Here is a 19,944-nt window from a genome sequence, read left to right as displayed (position 1 = left end):
CTAAAAATACAAAAAATTAGCTGGGCGTGGTGGCAGGCACCTGTAGTCCCAGCTACTTGGGAGGCTGAGGCAGGAGAATCGCTTGAACCCTCTTTTGCAGTGAGCCGAGATCGTGCCACTGCACTCCAGCCCCGGTGACAGTGCAAGACTCCGTCTCTGTGGAAGCTTCGCAAAAATGCAACTAAATAAATCTTGGTAATAGAAAGTGTCTCATAATCAGGGTTGGAAGAACTTGAGGCAAGCAGCCAATATGTCTGAGCCCCAAGGTCTCTTATTTGTTTAGTGAGCACAAACTAGATTATCTTGAAAGTTCCATCCAGATCTAAAAATTCAGTGATTGGATTTACGTAGAGGTTGTGCAAGGTGAGAAGTAGGAGGAGGAGTCAAAAATGACTCTTGTCTAGACAAGTGTTGAAACTTGGAAAACGGTTGCACTGTTGGCTGAAATGAGGAAGCTAGAAAGGAAAGCAGATTTTTCTATTTTGTTTGTTTTGAATACATTATGTTCTGTAGGGAGGATATGATTAGTTTGGTTTTAGGCAAATGGAATGATCCTATAGGCATCTAAAGATACAGGAATTAAGCCTTGCTGAGTGGTTAGGGTTGGAAGTGTAGTGGGGGAGTCATCAACTTAAGAGGGATACTTTGAACTAGTGAATGCTGATGAGCACATAGAGGCCACAAAAAGAGTGCTGAGAAACATTGGGATCCAGTGGAGGAAGAGGAAGGAGAAAACTGGTAGAAAACTACAACAGCACAATGTCACAGAGACAGAGGAAGTGAGAGTTTCAAGAAAATAGATATAATGGACCATGGTGTCAAGTGCACCAAAAATGAGGACAAGTTAAATTCACTCCTGACTTTGACCTGCAGTGTCATTGGTCGAGTTGTGGAAGCAGCAGTAAGTTAGGGTCAAAAATTGTATATCGTTGTAGGTAACTGAGTAAAAATGATTTTTCATTTTCACAAGAGTAATTACAAAATATGGTACAGTGTGGTTGAATTTGGAAATGGCAGTAAAGTCAAGTAAAGGGTGTGCCTGTGCATGTGTTTCCTTTCAAATACAAAGGACAAACGACGTGAATGTAGAAGTCAAGCAATAAAAAGAGCTCCTCTCTTTCCAGAGAGATTGCTGGTGAAACCAGGTTTGTGGGGTATGGGGCAGGAACCAGTTGGAGGAGAGTGAGGAGTGGGAGTCTGATGTGGTTGCAGAGGCTCGCTCAACCTGAGTTTTTCACGTTTCATTACTAGAATGGAAACTTTCAGCCTTGACTAGCCTCTTTTACTGTATTGATGAAATGGGTATCCCTCTGTAAAGAGACTTGCAGAGTAGGTGCTGTCCCAGATAAAGGAGTTGTGGCAGATTGTATTTTTTCCAATGATGGCTGCACCAATAAATGTTCTGTCCTGTGTTACTTTTCTGCCTGCCTGCCTTCCTTCCTTCTGTCCATCCATCCTTCCATCCTTCCTTCCTCTTTCGAGTCTCGCTCTTGTTGCCCAGAGTGGAGTGCAGTGGTGCAGTCTCGGCTCACTGCAACCTCCTCCTCCCAGGTTCAAGCGATTCTTCTGCCTCAGACTCCCAAGTAGCTGGATTTACAGGCGCATGCCACCATACCCGGCTAATTTTTGTATGTTTAGTAGAGACAGGGTTTCACCATATTGGCCAGGCTGGTCTGGAACTCCTGACCTGGTGATCTACCCACCTCGGCCTCCCAAAGTGCTGGGATTACAGGCGTGAGCCACCACGCCCCGCTGTTTGCTTTTCTTAAATTGTGAAGCTGGCATTCTTTTATCAAACTGGAGTTTGTATTCCCTTCCTTTGAACCTGGGCAGACCTTTATAAACTGCTTTGACTAACAGATTGAAGCAGAAGTGACTCTGCTTGAATCCTAAAGCTTAAGTCATAAAAGACAACCAGCATACCTTCTGTCTGCATCTTTCATCTTGGGACACAAGCGTAGGCTACCCTGAGCTAACATGTAACAAGTCCAGTTACATTGAAGCCACTCTGTTAGAACATGCATGCAGACTGTGGAGAGATGGAAAGATGTGATGCCTTTACAGCCCCAGCCTGTTTAATCTTTTCAGCTGAGGTCCCAGACATTGTGGAACAGGGACAGGTCAGCTGTGCTGTGTCTAATTCCTGATCTACAGACTCCATGACATGACATGATAAATGGTTGTTTTACATCACTACATTTTGGGGTCATTGTTAAATAACCACAATAACTTGAACAGATGCCAATTCAGAGTCTGCCAGCATGGGCAAAGAAGAAAGGAGAAATAAAAAGGCTGAAGGGGGAGGCCAAGGCAGGAGGATCACTTGAGGCCAAGAGTTTGAGGTCAGCCTGGGCAACAGCAAGACCCTGTCTCTACAATAAATAAAAAAAAATTAACTTGGCATGGCGGTGTGCACCTGTAGTCCTAGCGACTTGGGAGGCTGAGATGGGAGAATCCTTTGAGCCCAGGAATTCAAGATTACAGTGAGCTGTGATTGCACCATTGCACTCCAACCTGGGTGACATAGTGAGACCCTGCCTCAACCACAACAGGGAAAAGGATGATGGGGGTTGTGGCTACAATTATGCAATTTGTTGGTACAACTGAATGACAAATACTGGGGAAAAAAGCACCCTAATGGCTTTTTTGTATCTAACCATGTAAAATGAGATATTCTTCTCATTTTACTTGGCAAACGTGGTTAGATACAAGTAAGAAACCTTTGTGATTTTTTTTTTTTTTGGACATCTGGATGTGTTACTTGTGGCCCCAGAGGCTAGTTTGGTGGTATACCAGATTGGGAGGTTGTATGAAAGAGGCTCAACTGTCAGTGACAAGGGATCAATGTTGGGCTAACTTCAAAAACAAATGAGGTTGGTTCTGCCAGCATCAACTTTTTATTTATGAAGAATGGAAGAATTGGCTGGGCACGGTGGCTCACTCCTGTAATCCCAGTACTTTGGGAGGTCAAGGTGGGTGGATCACCTGAAATCAGGAGTTTGGTCTAGACCAGCCTGACCAACATGGAGAAACCCTGTCTCTACTAAAATTACAAAATTAGCCAGGCGTGGTGGCGCACGCCTGTAATCCCAGCTACTCGGGAGGCTGAGGCAGGAGAATTGCTTGAACCTGGGAGGCAGAGGTTGCGGTGAGCTGAGCTGAGATCGTGCCATTGCACTCCAGCCTGGGCAAAGAGTGAAACTCCATCTCAAAAATAAAAAATAAAAAAGAAAAAGAATCTGGATGCTTGGATGACTTTATTTTGTTTTTCCCAAAAGATACATTCTTCAAAGATGTGGGCAGTGTTTCCATTTTTGACAGCTACTTACTGGGAAAGCTCTGCATTGTGAGTGGTCCTGTGGGCATTGGGGTGAATTGCCGTGAAGAGCCTTCATTCTGGTGTCTGTAGGGAATTCAGTCCATGAGAAGATGACAGGTCCCATGATTTTGATGGGCTGTTCTGTAGACAGCAAGGGGGAAAAGCCACATCCCTAGTATTGCCAGCACTGGCTCTTGGTATCCACGAAATGCTACCTGTATCAGACGAGACTGCTTTGGGCAGCATGTGTGACAAATAGTGCAAGATTTGCTTGATGTGTGGAGATAGCTGTCTTTCAGGGATTTGAAAAAGGCTTCTCTGGGTCAGCAGCTAAAACTGTAATTCCTAGGAAAGTCATCAGCAAGTTTTCAGTGAAATGCTGCCGGACATGATTCTCCAAGCTGTGGGTGAGCAGATTGTTATTTACCAAGCGTTTGCTAAGCTGAAGAACTCTGAAAATTCAAGGTGTACCTGCTTCAAGGTATGCTCCCTCATGGAAAGTTCTGGGTATCAGACTTTAATTTTTCTGATTACATAGTTGGGAAAAAAATAGCTAAATCAGACAAAGATAAGGGATAAAGAAGCACTATCTGCGATTGTCACTTTTCTGGAAACAGACAAAAATGGATCTCTGTTGCCTAAGAAGTCAGTAGCTGTAGCTGCTCACTCAGCGGGAAGCGCTTCTCAAAATGAAGTGCTCCGCACAGAGTGCAGTGCTCACATGGGCTAGCTGTGTAGAACAGACAGCAGTGGTGGGTGGGCATTTGTGGGTCATGCATCACTAGCCAACTGATCCTGAAGTCCCTTGCCTTTCCTGAGAAAGAAATGTGAAATCACATAGATGGGCACTTCTCTTGTAAAAACCCTCACAAATCTCAAATAGGTGACATGATGATATGCTACTGTTTTATGAATTGACTTACTTGGAATGCCAAGTAACCTTCAGTTTTTAGTTGCAAGTACTTAACAAGTGGTTCTGAATTGAGAGGGTTGTCTCCCTGGTTAGATTTGTACATTATTAGGTGTGTCTTGTGGCTTTTGAAGCTGTTTAGAAATCCCACGTGCTTTTGAAAATGCTGGTTACCGTTAATAGTTGGCTTCCAAATAAGACTTGTGACCAACATTGTTTCTGCTCCCAGTTCATGCCTTCTTTTTCAGGCTAACGCTGAGCTGAAATGATATTGGAAGAATGGTTGGGAGGTTTTACACTTAGAGAGATCTCTTTGCTTGCTATTGTGATGGGATTCCTTGATACACTGCAGATTCTGGCTGTCTTTCAAGATCTGAGCCATTGTTGGCAGTTTCTACCTTTGTAATCCCTTAAAACATCCATCTTAAAAATGTAAAATAACAACTGGTTTACCTTTCTTATGTCTGTGTTACTAAACGAAAACTAAACAGAAATCCTGTTTTTAAAAGTAAGAGCTTTAGAGTGGAATAAGCCAACTCACTGGTCAGGCCTGTCGGGTGCTGAGCTTTATTCTGCAATTGCTTTGTAGCATTTTTCTAATTCCTGCCATTTCTTTCATTTTTTACTCAGGACATGCTTTACTTCTTGCATGCTTAAGGATTCCTTGCTTCACACTGAGTGCCACTAGAATCCACCCATGCACACTCCCCGACTCCAATCTGACTATCGGTGTCTTAAGACATTGTAGATCACAGAAGGATCTACCAGCTCAAAACTCTTTTCATGATAATATTCAGATATTATCTGCCTTTTTCACTGTGTTGACATTTGCACTGATGGTACCAAAGCTGTGGTGGCTAAAACTCCTGGTGCCTTACCAAAAATCAAGGCAGTGGTGTCGTGCCATGCTTTCTGTGGTATTCCTCATCACTTTGTACTAACAGTAAAAAAAGGAAAAAAAAAAGTCATATATTCCCTTAATATTCTTCATGAGGCCAGGCACGGTGGCTCATGCCTATAATCCTAGCACATTGGGAGGCTGAGCCAGTCGGATCACTTGAAGTCGGGAGTTTGAGACCAGCCTGGCCAACATAGTGAAACCCCGTTTCTACTAAAAATACAGAAATTAGCTGAGTGTGGTGGTGCGCACCTGTAATTCCAGCTACTCGGGAGGCTGAGGCAGGAGAAGTGATCGAACCCAGGAGGCGGAGGTTGCAGTGAGCTGAGATAGCACCACTGCACTCCAGTCTGGGTGACGGAGTGAGATTCTGTCTCAAACAAACAAACAAAAGAATATTCTTCATGAAACAGTAAAACTTATTAATTTTATAAAATCTTGACCCTCAAGTATAATTTTTCTCATTTTTTTAAAGTTAAAATTTACCTACGGTGACAAGCAACCTTTTTGGTATACACGTCTGTGAAATTGACAGATTCACATAGTTGTGTAATCATTACTTCTACAAGTAGGATATAACACAGATCCATCACCCCAAAACGTTTCTCTGTATGCCTTCTGGTCCTTCCCCCATGTCCAGCACCTGGAAAACACTGAACTGTTTCCTGTTCCTATAATTTTGCCTTTTCTGGAATGTTATGTCAGTGAAATTGTATAGTACATGGCCTTCTGAGTCTAGCTTTTTCACTTAGCCTAATGCATTTGAGATTCGTCTGTTGTTGTATGTAGCTGTAGTTTGTTCCTTTTTATTGCTGAATAGTATTCTGTTTTATATATATATATATACACACACACACACTACAGTTTATCCACTCACTAGTTGAAGGACGTGGGTTGTTTACAATTTTTGGCTGTTATTAGTAAAGTTACTATAAAAATGCAGGCTGTGTGAACACAAGTTTTCATTTCACTTAGGAGTGGGACTTTTGGGTCATATGTTAAATATATGTTTAAGAAACAACCAAACTCTCTTCCAAATGGCTGTACTATTGTGCCTTTCCACCAGTAAGGTATGAGAGTTCCGGTTACACCACCACCTTTCAGGCACTTTGCATTGTCAGTTTTGTTTTCATTGTAATCCATTCTAAATATGTAGTAGTATCTAATTGAAGATTTAATTTGCATGTCATTAATGATATTGGGCATCTTTTCCTGTGCTGTTTGTCATATGTATGTCTTTGCTGAGGTGACTGGTCAAATCTTTTGCCTTTTTTTTTTTTTTTTTTAAACACAGTTTTGCTCTGTCACCCAGACTGGAGTGCAATGGCATCATCTCGGTTCACTGCAACCTCTGCCTCCCAGGTTCAAGTGATCCTCCTGCCTCAGCCTCCTGAGTAGCTGGGATTACAGGCACCCGCCACCATGCCTGGCTAATTTTTTGGTATTTTTAGTAGAGAGGAGGTTTCACCATGTTGGTCAGGCTGGTCTTGAACTCCTGACCTCAAGTGATCTACCCGCCTTGGCCTCCCAAAGTGCTGGGATTACAGGCATGAGCCACTGCGCCTGGCCTTGTTTAATTGGGTTTTTCTTACTAAGTTTTGAGAGTTTTAAAAATATATATTCTGGATATGTCATTCATCAGATATGTAATTTGTAAATATCTTCTCCCTTAGTATATATTTTAATATTCCACTGGCAAAATGGAAATGTACATGGAGCTTTTTTGTGATGTATTGTTAAATAAAATGGTTGTCTCTAAGAAAAGCACTTATGTGATTGGGTTGTAAGTTGAAATAGCTGTTTTTCCCTCTAGCAAAATCTCATTTTTACTGGAGAGAATGATAAACTGGTTCCTCAGACTTGCAGGCTTTCTCAAATCTCAGAATTGTCTAAAAAATTCTCGAGATATTTTCTCACAAATGAATGAGGTGAACCTGTCACTTCATGGAAAATAACTGACAGTATTTTTACCCGTGATAAAGTCTTTTGTTTAAAAAAAAAAACAGAACAAAACCCAGAATTTTGGAGAGCCTATATCAACTGCTGTGCTCTTACAGATTGCCAATACTTAAGTTTTTCTGATGAAATTGGTGGTGATAGTAACAAATATGATTTTGGATACTGTGTAATGAAATGAGCTGGTATTTGGAGGTTTTGCAGTACTCAGTAGACTAATACTTTCCTAATGACCAGTACATGATGTTATAAAATCATCCAAAAGTAAAAGATCCAAAGTACAGGTTGAGCATCTCAAATATGAAATGTTCCAAAATCCAAAACTTTTTAAGCACCAACAAGATGCTCAAAAGAAATGCTCATTGGAGCATTTTGGATTTTGGATTTTCAGATTGGGGTGCTCAACTGGTAAATATAATGCAAATATTCTAAATCTGAAAAAATCCCAAATATTTCTGGTCCCAAGCATTTTGGATAATGGAATCTCAGCCTGTATAAGATTGACCAATGGATTGTAGTGTGTGGGAAACAAAGCTCCCTAATGACTGAGATACTCCTTCCCATTTTACTTGGTAAACTAAGAAAAACAAGAAAATTATTATTGTAAAATAAGAAAGTCTAAAAAGTTCTTTAATACAGTTTTAGGATCCACATTGCAGCTAACCTTTAACAGCCACTTGTCAAGTTTTGGTATACTATCAAAAAAGTACATTCACAATTGTCCGAAAAGACTATTAAAATTCTCCTCCCTTTTCCAAGTATATATCTGTATGAGGCTGGATTCTCATCATATGCTTCTACCAAAATGTATGTCCACAGACTGATGGTATAAATGGATATGAGAATCCACATTTATTAAGGAGATTTGCACAAATGTAAAACAATGCCATTCTCACTACATTTTTTTTTGTTTTAGAATTTTTTAAATAAAAACATTGTTAACATGTAAGCTCACATTTTAAAGTTGACAAATATTTTTTAAATGTCTGTTTGAATTCCTGATATAGTAAATAGCGTTAGATATGTAGTACACATAACTCTAAGCTCTTTGGGGTCTTCAATAATTTTGAAGAGTTCAAAGGAGTCTCCTGAGACCAAAGAAGTTCGTAGATTGCTACTTAGAATTTAATTCCAGCATCATAATTGTGTACTGGTGGTGGTGAACAAACCTAAGCCCTAGCCCAAGGCTTCTTGGTTTGAGGCTTCTAGTTCTCAAAAAGGAATTCATATTTCCTTTACAGAATTGATAAATTTTATATTCTTTAAAAGATGTCTTTACAGATACCTCTTTAACTCTGTCTTACATTATCACAGATGGTACTCAGTACTTACAAATAAACCAGTACAATCAGCCCTCCATCTCTGTGGGTTCTAAATCTGTGGATTCAGCCAACTCAGGATTGAATATATTCAGTAAAAAGAAGAATGGTTGCATCTTTGCTGAACATGTACAGACTTTTTTTTTCTTACTCCCTAAACAATGCAGTATAACAGCAATTTACATAGCATTTAAATTACATTAGGTATTATAAATAATCTAGAGATGATTTAAAGTATGTAGGAGGATGTGTGTAGGTTATATGCAAATACTATGCCACTTTATATAAGGACTTCAGAATCTGCAGATTTGGTATCCTGTGGGGGTCCTGGAACCAATCCCCCCAGGATACCAAAGGATGACTTACTTTGCATTAAGGAATGATACATAGCTCTTTCTCCACCGAATCACCCAGATCCCATAAAGAGTAAAGAAAATAGATTTGCACCTCACTTAATTCTTCCCCGTTTTATCTTAAATAGGGTTTCTCGTTAGCACTGAAAGTCTAAAGGCTGACATGAAAGGAACAATGAGGTGACTTGCCTAAGCTGTAAACTAGATGTGAATAGACCTTGGTAGATTTGTTGTCCATTTGGCTTGCTTATTTACTCAGCCTGCGCCTAGTAGCTGTATTCTCTGTTTAATATTCAGCCTCTTAGCTCTCGTCAGTATGCCATAGACCTAAATATTGTAAGGTGCTTTTCTTCATTTTTGTTAGTGCTTTCTTTTTTCCAGTACTTGAAATGTCAGAGGGTATAGGATGTGTGTGAATTCTGTCTTAAAGCCATAGACAACAAACACCGTAATCATCTAGAACACTTTTTTGTGGTCTTTGTTCCAGAAGAAATCATAGAAGAATCAAAACAGTTCTTATAGTTTGGGAGCAGTGGGATTATCATCTTTAAACATGAGAGACCATATGGTTATAAAATGACTCCTTTTTGGCTTTTATATGTGGTAGTATTAGATTATAATATTTAAATGGTGGATATTGGCCCAATGGTGGGGGTAACAGTTCTTAAAATCTTGTGACTATATCTAATCTAAAAACACGCTAGATCATAGCACTTAATGGCCTCGTCTCATTTTCTGAACAAGAAAAACACTAATCTGGCTGGGCGCGGTGGTTCATGCCTGTAATCCTAGTACTTTGGGAGGCCGAGGCAGGTGGATCACCTGAGGTCAGGAGTTCGAGACCAGCCTGGCCAAGATGGCGAAACCCCGTCTCTACTAAAAATACAAAAATTAGCCAGGCGTGGTGGCAGGCGCCTGTAATCCCAGCTACTTGGGAGGCTAAGGCAGAAGAGTCGCTTGAACCTGGGAGATGGCGGTTGCAGTGAGCCGAGATTGCACCACTTCACTCCAGCCTGGGCAAAAGAGTAAGACTCTATCTCAAAAACAAAACAAAAACAAACGCTAATCTGGTATATGGTATTGCTTAATTAAGGAAAGTAGGTATATTTAAAGCTAATAATGTTTGGAAATAAGATTTTGGGTTTAAAAATTTCTCGGATTAAAATTGTTAACCTATAATAAAACGGGAGCTATATAAGAGTAAACTTCCCTCCAGCATTCTCATTCCTCCCATACCAAGAAAAGAAAGGCTATATTAGGACTTTTTCATCTGAGTATAAATTATTAATACTATCACACCAAGTGAAAGCATGTGGGAATGCCCATTGCCCTTTAGTTGATTTGTAGGATTGCTTCATTATACTGTTATGTATAGTCTGTTCAGAGAAAAATATTAAATTTGTCCTTCCCCAACAAACTTGATATTGTAGCTGCTTAAATAATGGATATTGTATTCCAAGCATCAGCTGAGAACATAATACTCAGACTGTGTATCAAAGTTTTGAACTTTGATATTTGTCTGTGAAGAGCCTTCTGTGGGAATGGTGGTTGCTGAGGATGGTGTATGATCATAAATGTTAGCCTAAATCCTTCAGTAACTTGTCCATGGAATGTTGCCTGTAATTTCTCTCCTTTGCCTCATCTTGATTACAGAGAGGTACAGAAAGCTGTCAACACTGCCCAGGGATTGTTTCAGAGATGGACAGAGCTCCTCCAGGACCCCTCCACAGCAACAAGGGAAGAAATCGACTGGACCACCAACGAGCTGAGAAACAACCTCCGGAGCATAGAGTGGGATCTAGAGGACCTTGATGAAACCATCAATATCCTTTTCTGTGCTGTCTGTGCCATTTTGGGTAAACAGACAAATAGACAAGTTTTTCTCCAGTTGTTTCCACTATGTAGTTGAAACATTTTCTTTTATAATTGATTGATGTTTGTTGCTCTTCCTTGTACCATGATATGTTTAAAGTATTTGCCCAGTAAGTTAAGGTAGAGTAGCCACATTCTTGTACAGTGTGTGACAAATCCTGTACTATAAATATATATATATAAAGGCAGCATGGTGTAATGATTATGACTCTGGACCCCGGAATCAGATTCCCGGTGTTCAAGTCCTGGCTCCACCAATGTAAAGGGGGAAAAAAAAAACCCTGTTTCTCTTTTTTTTTTTAATGTCTCTACCCTCACAAGTCGGTATGATATTTCTGATACTGTCTACGTGGAAATAGCATCAGGTCCACAGGTTAGGAGCTCAGTCCCACAAGACTGCTCCCCCTTCAGATGCCAGTTGCAAGCCCCAGGTTGTGACCAGTGCTCCCGACTGACCAGGTATAAATAGGAGTTCCCACAACTCCCTCCATAGATCAAATTAATTTAATTTGCAAGAGCAGTTCACAGAACTCTGGGAAACAGTTTCCTTAGGTTTATCCGTTTATTGTAAAGGATATTACAAAGGGTACAGATGAATAACCAGATGGAAGAGATGCTTGCAAGGTGTAGGAGAAGAGGTGCAGCACTTCCAGGCCCTGTTCAGGTGCCTCCAGGAACCTCCACATGTTCACCTATCTGGAAGCTTCCTGAACTCTGTCCTTTTGGGTGTTTGGGGAGGATTCATTTTGTAGGCATGATTGATCGCATCAGTTGGCCATTGGTGATCAACTCAGCCGTCAGTCCCTTTCCCCTGGGGTGGGGTTGAGCAGGGGGCTGAAAGCTTCAACTGTCTAATCACATGGTTGGTTTCTCTGGGGACCAGCCCCTCATCCTGAGGCTATCTAGAAACCCCCCACCATCAGTTATGCCATTAACATACAAAAGATACTCATCACTCTGGAGATTCTAAGGGATCTAGGAGCTGTTTGCCAGGAATGAGGTGCAGAGACCAAATTTGTATTTATTATGTTATAGTATCACAACCAGTTACCATGTTACTTGGGCCCATCACTTAACCCCCTGTGCTTCAGTTTCCTCTTTAGTGGAAAGTTAGGATAACAAGAGTACCTAGCTCATAGGATTATTGGGATTATACAGGTAAAGAGTTTAGAATGGTGCCTGGCAAACAGCTTATGTAATAGTGCAGCAGTCATCATCATATAGAGGTACATATAGGCCAGTGTTACACTTTGGTAATTAGAGATCAAAAAATCTTTTTGTAGACTGTCATGTTTAAGAAGTGATGTTCAATGGGCGCCGTCCATCGAAGAGGCATCTTGTTCCATGAAACTGCATTTAGTAAAAGCAGATCTGTTCTGCTAATTCATGGTGTTGATGTGAAGTGAGTCCACTGATCTGACTCATGCACTGGAGAACTGTAAAAACTTCATTATATGGCCTTTTCTTTTCAACTGGAAATCCCACTTAACCAAAACTTTAGATGGAAGATATGCCACTTGCATGCTCTGAGTTGTGTTTTGTTTTTTCTCTAAGTGAGATAAAGCATCAAGAAAACCAGCTTCTGTCAGGATCACCCTATGGTTAGCACAGATTCGTATGCAGTTGATACATGGAGTAAATTTTTGTTATTCATGATGACCCCGGGTACCTTTTAAATTATTAAAAGGCAAGTATGTTCTCTAAGATTAGTGGCAAATATATGAGGGGGCAGGATCAAAAGCACAGTTACAGGGAGATAATTCTTCCGTTGAGACAGGAGGGAAGGAAAAAAAGTTAGGGGAGATAGAGAAAATGTGAGATTAAAAATACAAAAGTTTTAATAGATACTCATCATTCAACCAGCAAATGTTTATTGAGTATACTATGTGCCAGGCATTTTGCTGGTTATGGAGATTAGATTAATAAACACTATACCAGCCCTCACATAACTTTGAGTGGATAGGGATGCGGAACAGATGGTAATCAAATAATAACACAAATAGATACCTGCAGACTATGAAAGAGAAGTGTAGAGAGCTGTACGAGTGTCTGACATGGTGCGGCGGACCAGGCCAGAGGGTAAGGGAATGAGGGCAGCTTCTCTGAAGAAGGCCTGATCTCCCTAGATTAAGAAGTAGGGTTAGCATCTTGGCATAATTGGAAGTGGTTTGGAATGGCAGGAGAAAAAGACATGCAAAAGCTGGCTTAGTAAAGATGATCAGGAGTCAAAAAAGGATAGACACAAGGGTTGGCAAACAGGAAGAACCCAGCTCAGCTGTGGTCAGATAGCCCTAAGTGTTTGTAGTGAAGCTCATCAGCGGGGGCTGTGTTTCTTAATCCAACAGGTCATCTCTGTCTTGGGGCAAAGGGATCCTCCCTCCAGTGGCTGCAGGCAGAGGAAGTCGGAGAATGATTGGTGTCCAGCTGACTATGTTTTCAGAAAGTGTGAGCCAGATTTTATTTGTTTGCATGTGAGAGATTCAGTGAGTTAACAGGATGTTGTCAGGCTTCGATGATGAAATTGTTTTACCTTGACTTTTTGACCTACGCATAGTTGAAGCAAATCCTAGAAAATTTAACCTCGATGCAACTGAATTGAGTATAAGAAAAGCCTTCATTACAAGTACTCGGCAAGTTGTCAGGGTAAGGAATATGATCTTATTGTGTTATCTGTATAAGAAATAGCCAGACTTCTTAGAGCTCTTTCCCTTAATTGTAAACTAATAGGTCACCTCTGAAACCACTTTTTAAATATGAATCAAATGCGAGCTTCCCCACATATAATTTCTCTGATTGGCTGGGCATAGTGGCTCATGCCTGTAATCCCAGCACTTTGGGAGGCAGAGGTGGGTGGATCACTTGAGCCCAGGAATTTGAAACCAGTCCGGGCAACATGATGAAACCCCGTCTCTACAAAAAAAAAAAAAAAAAAAAAAAAAAGAAAAATTAGCTGGACATGGTGGTAGACACCTGTAGTCTCAACTACATGGAAGACCAAGATGGGAGGCCGAGGTGGGAGGATCATGAAAGCTATGATCATGTCACTGCACCCTCAAAAAAACAAAAATCTGCGATTGAAGAAAAAGAAATCTGTTTTTAGCCTTTCTTTTTTTGATACGACGTCTCACTGTGTTGACCAGGCTGAAGTGCAGTGGCACGATCTTAGCTGACTGCAGCCTCTGCCTTCCGGCTCAAGTGTTTCTCCTGCCTCAGCCTCCCAAGTAGCTGGGACTACAGGCGTGCACTACCACACCAGGCTAATTTTTTGTAGAGACAGGGTTCACCATGTTGCTCAGGCTGGTCTTGAACTCCTGAACTCAAACCGTTCGCCTGCCTCGGCCTTGGAAAGTGCTGGGATTACCTGCGTGAGCCACCATGCCCGGCCTGTCAGGCTTATTTCCGAGAGTAAAAATAAGACAGTAATCTGCTGGCTTTGGGCAGGGTACATTCAAATGGTGTCATCCTGAATGATTAGACCCTTGTCCATATCTCTAGTTTCTTCAAGCTGGTTATCTTTCTCACTTTTTATTTCTTAGTGTACTCTATTTCTTGATGAACAAAACAATTACTATTGTAGAAACCATTTGGTTTTTTGATTGATTGGTAATCACTTTGCATTGTTGAAGAGTGACTCTTACTGGGTTTGGATAGCAGCCTCTTCCGCCATCTGAATTGCTTCTGGAACTCTTGCAACCTATGTTACTGACATTTCCATATGTAACTGCTTGACAGCCATTCCAGAGTTATCCAGAGCAAGCAAGCATCTATCAGAATGTAAAAAATTGATCCAAGTGAACAAATCTTTAGTTCTAAGTTATTTAGAATAATACCCATTATTAAATAATCTAAGAAAAAATATTATTTAAGTACAATCTTGTGTCATTAAAATGTTTCATATTTTGAAACTATATGGCTAAGCCATTTGATTAGCATAACTAGATGTAAGAGAACCAGCTGTCTTTAACATATGTACTAGAAAGCAGCTTCCTTGAATAAAAAGACTTGGGATCATACCAGTGCTAACATATGGCTTTTTAAGAGTCATCTTAGGCAGGAACCTTAGTATGTGTTTGCCAAAGTCTTTAATATCATGTGATTTCCTTTGGAAATTATTTCAAATGGTAGATTATCACTGAACTTTATATATTCTTGTTACTTGTTTTATTCATTAGTTGCCTTTCTATATACATAGATGTAAATTGTTTATAAAGAAACCCACATTTTAATGAGGGAGAAACCTTTCTGAACCTCAGATACCCCATCCACAGTGAGTGTTTGGATTAGACATTCTTAATCTCTAGCCAGTTCAAAATACTGTTCGGATGAGGAAGCCTTGTTGTTAGGTGACATATTTTTTGTAAGATAAGTAAATCCCCAATTATTTTGTATAAGTTTTTCTTTCTTTTTTTTTTTTTTTTTTTGTAGTAGGTTTTTTGAAGGACACTCCTATAGACGTTAATATTTAAGTGGGGCCTTGCAGTGAAGCATATGTCCTTAACCTTAATCATTGTATTTATTCTTTCTGCAAGGTAGACTTAGAAAGTTTTCAGATTGAAATTTAGAGGTTCATATATTGAAAATTAAGTTCGTTGGTATAATGGAAAGAAGAATCCAAAGTTCATTTTCTAGTATTTGAAAAGCTTTTTAAAGTACATTCTTAGAAAGAGGTTGATATGATTTAGCTGTTTCCTCACCCAGAATCTCATCTTGAATTGTGATCCCCGTAATCCCCATGGGTCAAAGGAGAGACCAGGTGGAGGTAATTGAATCGAGGGGGCAGTTTCTCCCATGCTGTTCTCATGATAGTGAGTGAGTCTCATGAGGTCTGGTGGTTTCATAAGGGGCTCTTCCCACTTTGCTCTGTCACTCTTGCCTGCTGCCTTGTGAAGAAGTTGCCTTGCTTCACCTGCTGCCATGATTGTAAGTTTCCTGAGGCTTCCCCAGCCATGCTGACTTGAGAGTCAATTAAACCTCTTTCCCTTGTAAATTACCCAGTCTTGGGCAGTTCTTCATAGCAGTGTGAGAACAGAGTAATAAGAGGTATTCTAAATCAAGTTAGTACTTCAAAATCTTACTGTCCTTTTAGAGTTGAGATCTAAACCATACTTAACTATGTGATCCACCTGAATATTTTAGGGTTCTAAATCATTCTTGTTTAAATTTATGACCCCTCTGGGGGAAGCTGTTAGTATTTACCAGTGGTAGGCTAACAGTACCTAACTGAGCTTTTGCTGATATGATTTTAATATATTCTAGTTGAAAGTCCTGTAGAAGAGAAGGAAATAGCAATGGTGCTAACTCGATTAAAAATAAAAACAAAATACACTTTGTATAATTCCATATTACCACATTTAGCTAAACAGTGTTTGTACGTAGAGATTTCTGGGTTCTGGGTGGAGGAGCTCAATAGGGAGCAGAGAGTTAGTAGATTTGGAAAATGAGATGAAATGAAGTTCAAACTAGGAATTTGTACAAATTTATGTTAGCTCTTCTGTTACTATTACTAGTGGGCTTTCATTTAATGTTGCTCCAAAATTTTGATTAACTTTGTCTTTCAAACAGTGTATTCTACTTATGCTTTCTCTTTCATAGGCAGGGGAGTCAGTGATACCCTACGCATTTTGTTTTTTGTTTTTTTTTTCTCTTTTTGCTTCAACCTGAAGAAGTAAATTGCCTGTTTCTTCTTGATTAATGTCCATTGGTTATGCCTTTAGTAAGCCTTCCTTGTTTAGAGTCTTGTGTATGTTTTTCCAAGCATTTTTTAAGTCCGTACAAATTCAGTTTTGCTGGCAGTTTTTAGTGAAGAAACCAAAATATTCAAGTTTTCATGTAAATAGCTTTCGTATTTTTGAGGTAATCATTTTTACTCTTGTGGAGTCACCTATACACAAAGATTCTGCATGTGAAATTTTTGTGTTTTAGAAATATATCCTAGAAGTGACTTTGGTTTAATATAGGATCAAGAGGTTTTGCAGTATATGGCGGAACAACAGTGAATATAAGGGGTAAGGGAATCTGAGTTCTAGGCTAAGCTGTGACCTTAATAAATCTTAACTATGGTAAGTCATTCAACCTCCCTGGATCTCAGTTTTATCTATGAAATAATCCTCACTAACATTCTCTGGCTTTAACTTTAAAAGTTAGAATCAGGCCGGGCGCGGTGGCTCAAGCCTGTAATCCCAGCACTTTGGGAGGCCGAGGCGGGCGGATCACAAGGTCAGGAGATCGAGACCACAGTGAAACCCCGTCTCTACTAAAAATACAAAAAATTAGCCGGGCGCGGTGGCGGGCGCCTGTAGTCCCAGCTACTCAGGAGGCTGAGGCAGGAGAATGGCGGGAACCCCGGGAGGCGGAGCTTGCAGTGAGCCGAGATCGCGCCACTGCACTCCAGCCTGGGCAACAGCGTGAGACTCCGTCTCAAAAAAAAAAAAAAAAAAAAGTTAGAATCAGAACTATTACCCTCTCCACAAAAAAACTGAACCTGCTCCAATGTGAGAATTGTTTACAGTCAATTATAAGTCAAGATGGAAATGGCTTTGGTTAATCAAAAAGGGTGAAGTATCCAGTGTGTGCACAGATGACCTTGAAATGTAAGAGTTATGAGTGGGAAGCACTGGGATTTATGATGTCTCATTCATTCAGCTTGGAAGACAGTGTGAAATGGGAACAGAAGCATAAATAACCAGGACATTTGTTGTTCCTTTGGCAGATGAACCATATTTTATTGGGACTCACTGCTTGACTGCTGGTTCTAAACCTCATGTGTTAAAAAGAAGATGAGTAATTATGTTTTTGGCATGATAGATTGTTACAAGATGTTTGAAACTATTTAGTAACATAGTTTAAGATCCCAAATTCCAATATGAAGGTGTTCTGTTGTGTGGTATCTGCTGACTTTTGACCTACATGAATAAAGTGCCATCTTAGAAGTGAAAGCCAGTGGGGTGTGGTGGCTCACACCAGTAATCCCAGCACTGGGAGGCTGAGGCGGGCAGATCACTTGAGGTCAGGAGTTTGAGACCACCCTGGCCAACATGGTGAAACTCTGTCTCTACTAAAAATACAAAAATTAGCTGGGTGTGGTGGCAGGCTCCTGCAGTCCCAGCTACTTGGGAGGCAGAGTGGGAGAATTGTTTGAACTCAGAGACGGAGGTTGCAGTGAACTGAGGTTGTGCCACTGCACTCCAGCCTGGGAGACACAGTGAGACTCCTTCTCAAAAAAAAAAAAAAGAAGTGAAAGCCATAGATCCTTACCTGCAGGTGGTGGTGGTCACATACAGGATGCTCACCCACATGGCTGTTGGAAGAATCTGCCTCATCAGGGCAACACCCATACAGGCACACATAGCCCCACATGGTTTTTATTAAGCATAAAACTTAAAAACTGCAACTTTAAGATATATATTTAATTATGATAATGCAAGCTCAAATAAAATTAGAGAAAATTTTCAAGAGTAAAAAGTAGAAAAAGGAACCTAAACTCAAAATAATACACAGCACAAGGCTGCATTTTCTTCATAATTTTCCTCCCAATGCAGGGCAGTTGTGTTTTTACACAGTTGTGATCATACCATTATGCAATCATAGCATTTTATTTTCTTAGGTTAAAAATGATCTGTACTTGGTATTTATAAAATGCAAATACTTTTGATGTAAAAGAGAAGAGAAAATGCCTCTTTGTTCTCTAATTTCACTCCCTAGTAATAGTGTCAATTTTATTTTTCACAGCCATTTTATGGACATTGAAATATGCAAACTTTTAAAAAGCAGTGGCATGATAATCTGTAACTTTTTTCTATGAAAAATTACATTGTGGACATAGTCCTACAATGACGCAGGTAAATCTAGAGAAGGGCTGTTTTCTAGTTGCCATGTTAAAAGAGTAAAAATAGGGGAGCTTACTATATTTTATTTAACCTGATATATCTAAAACATGATCATTTAAACATGTAGTCAACATAAGAGATATTAATGAGAGATTTAAGTTTTTTAAACTGTTTTTGTAATAAATCTGGCATGTATTTTACACTCAAGCACATCTCAATTCAGATGTGAAATTTTCATTGGAAACACTTGATCTGTATTTAGAGTTTACAAAACTTAACAATTGAAAAAGCAGAATCACAAACCCAATTTTTTCCAGACATACTTTAAAAGTTTTCTGATAACCGAGTATCAATTAATTAAAATAAAATTCAGTTCCTCAGTTGCACTGACCACATTTGAGGTGCTCAGTAGCTAGTGGGTCCTGTATTACCCGGGAGCAGACTATCCTTTTTAATAGTTGCGTACTTTTATTTGCTGATAATGTTCACTGAGTGCTTGCTGTATTGTTGGCTACTGTTAATCAGGCTTTGTGTGTTACCTCTATTAACCCCTACAGTGATCCCAAAGGATATTACTCTAAATGTACAGAAGAAATGAAAACTTAGTGCAACTATTAAAAAGCATAACTAAGTCTTAAACCTAGGTCTTTGACATGAAAGATCATGGTCTTTCCCTCTCCTCTAATGTGGCTCTGTTATGATTTCTTTAATCATTGACCTACCAGTAGATATTTTGATTATTGTTTATTATTGGCAGTTGCAAACCATACTTCAGTGAACATCTTTGTGAGCATAACTTACATAATTGTTTTGTAAAAAATTCAATGAGAATACACATTTTAAATATTCATAGCCAGTCACGGTGGCTCATGCCTGTAGTCCTAGGACTTTGGGAGGCCAAGGCAGGAAGATCAGTTGAATTCAGGAATTCAAGACCAGCTTGGGCAACATAGTGAGACCTCATCTCTACCAAAAATTAAAAAAATTAATAGGTGTGGCAGCATATGCCTGTAGTCCCAGCTAATTGGGAGGCTGAGGTGGGAGGATCGTTTGAGCCCGGGAGGTTGAGGCTGCAGTGAGCTGTGATGGCACCACCGTACTCTAGCCTGGGCATCAGAGTGAGATCCTGTCTCAAAAAATAAAAATAAAAAAATTGTTTTCAAAGTATCCTACAAAAAGACCTTATCAGTCATATTTCTAATAGAGTATCAGAATATACCTTCACTAAGTATTGTCAGTCTTTTTCATCTTTCTTGGTCTAATTGGAGAAAACATCTCTTAGCTACACTTCTTTGATTACCAGTGGGTTATTGTATCTATTCATGTTTGATCATTTGTGGGTTTTTTTGTGAATTGTCTGTTCACTGAACTCTTCATAAGCACAATGCCTAGTACATAATGCCTAGTATATAATACTGCATTGTGTGGCTTGTTGGACTTGCTGCTTATTTCTGCTTTTTTCATATTATAAATAATACTGCAGTGCACATC

The 19,944-nt window shown here is 39.8% G+C and overlaps 1 protein-coding gene across 2 annotated transcripts in view; it reads left to right on the top strand.

Moving 5' to 3' along the window:
* LOC105484524 (syntaxin 6) overlaps positions 1-19,944 on the top strand; it is a 48,322-nt gene that overhangs the window by 6,806 nt on the left and 21,572 nt on the right. For both annotated transcript variants that reach the window (XM_011746241.2, XM_024793676.2), the window contains exons 2-3: positions 10,409-10,578; positions 13,176-13,270. In XM_011746241.2, coding sequence (XP_011744543.1) covers positions 10,409-10,578; positions 13,176-13,270 — 265 coding nt within the window. The remainder of the gene's footprint in view (positions 1-10,408; positions 10,579-13,175; positions 13,271-19,944) is intronic.

Source organism: Macaca nemestrina, chromosome 1 (genome assembly GCF_043159975.1).
Source record: "Macaca nemestrina isolate mMacNem1 chromosome 1, mMacNem.hap1, whole genome shotgun sequence".
NCBI classification, from domain to species: Eukaryota; Metazoa; Chordata; class Mammalia; order Primates; family Cercopithecidae; genus Macaca; species Macaca nemestrina.
Note: the sequence above shows the minus strand (reverse complement) of the source record. Positions and strands in the feature narration are given on the sequence as shown.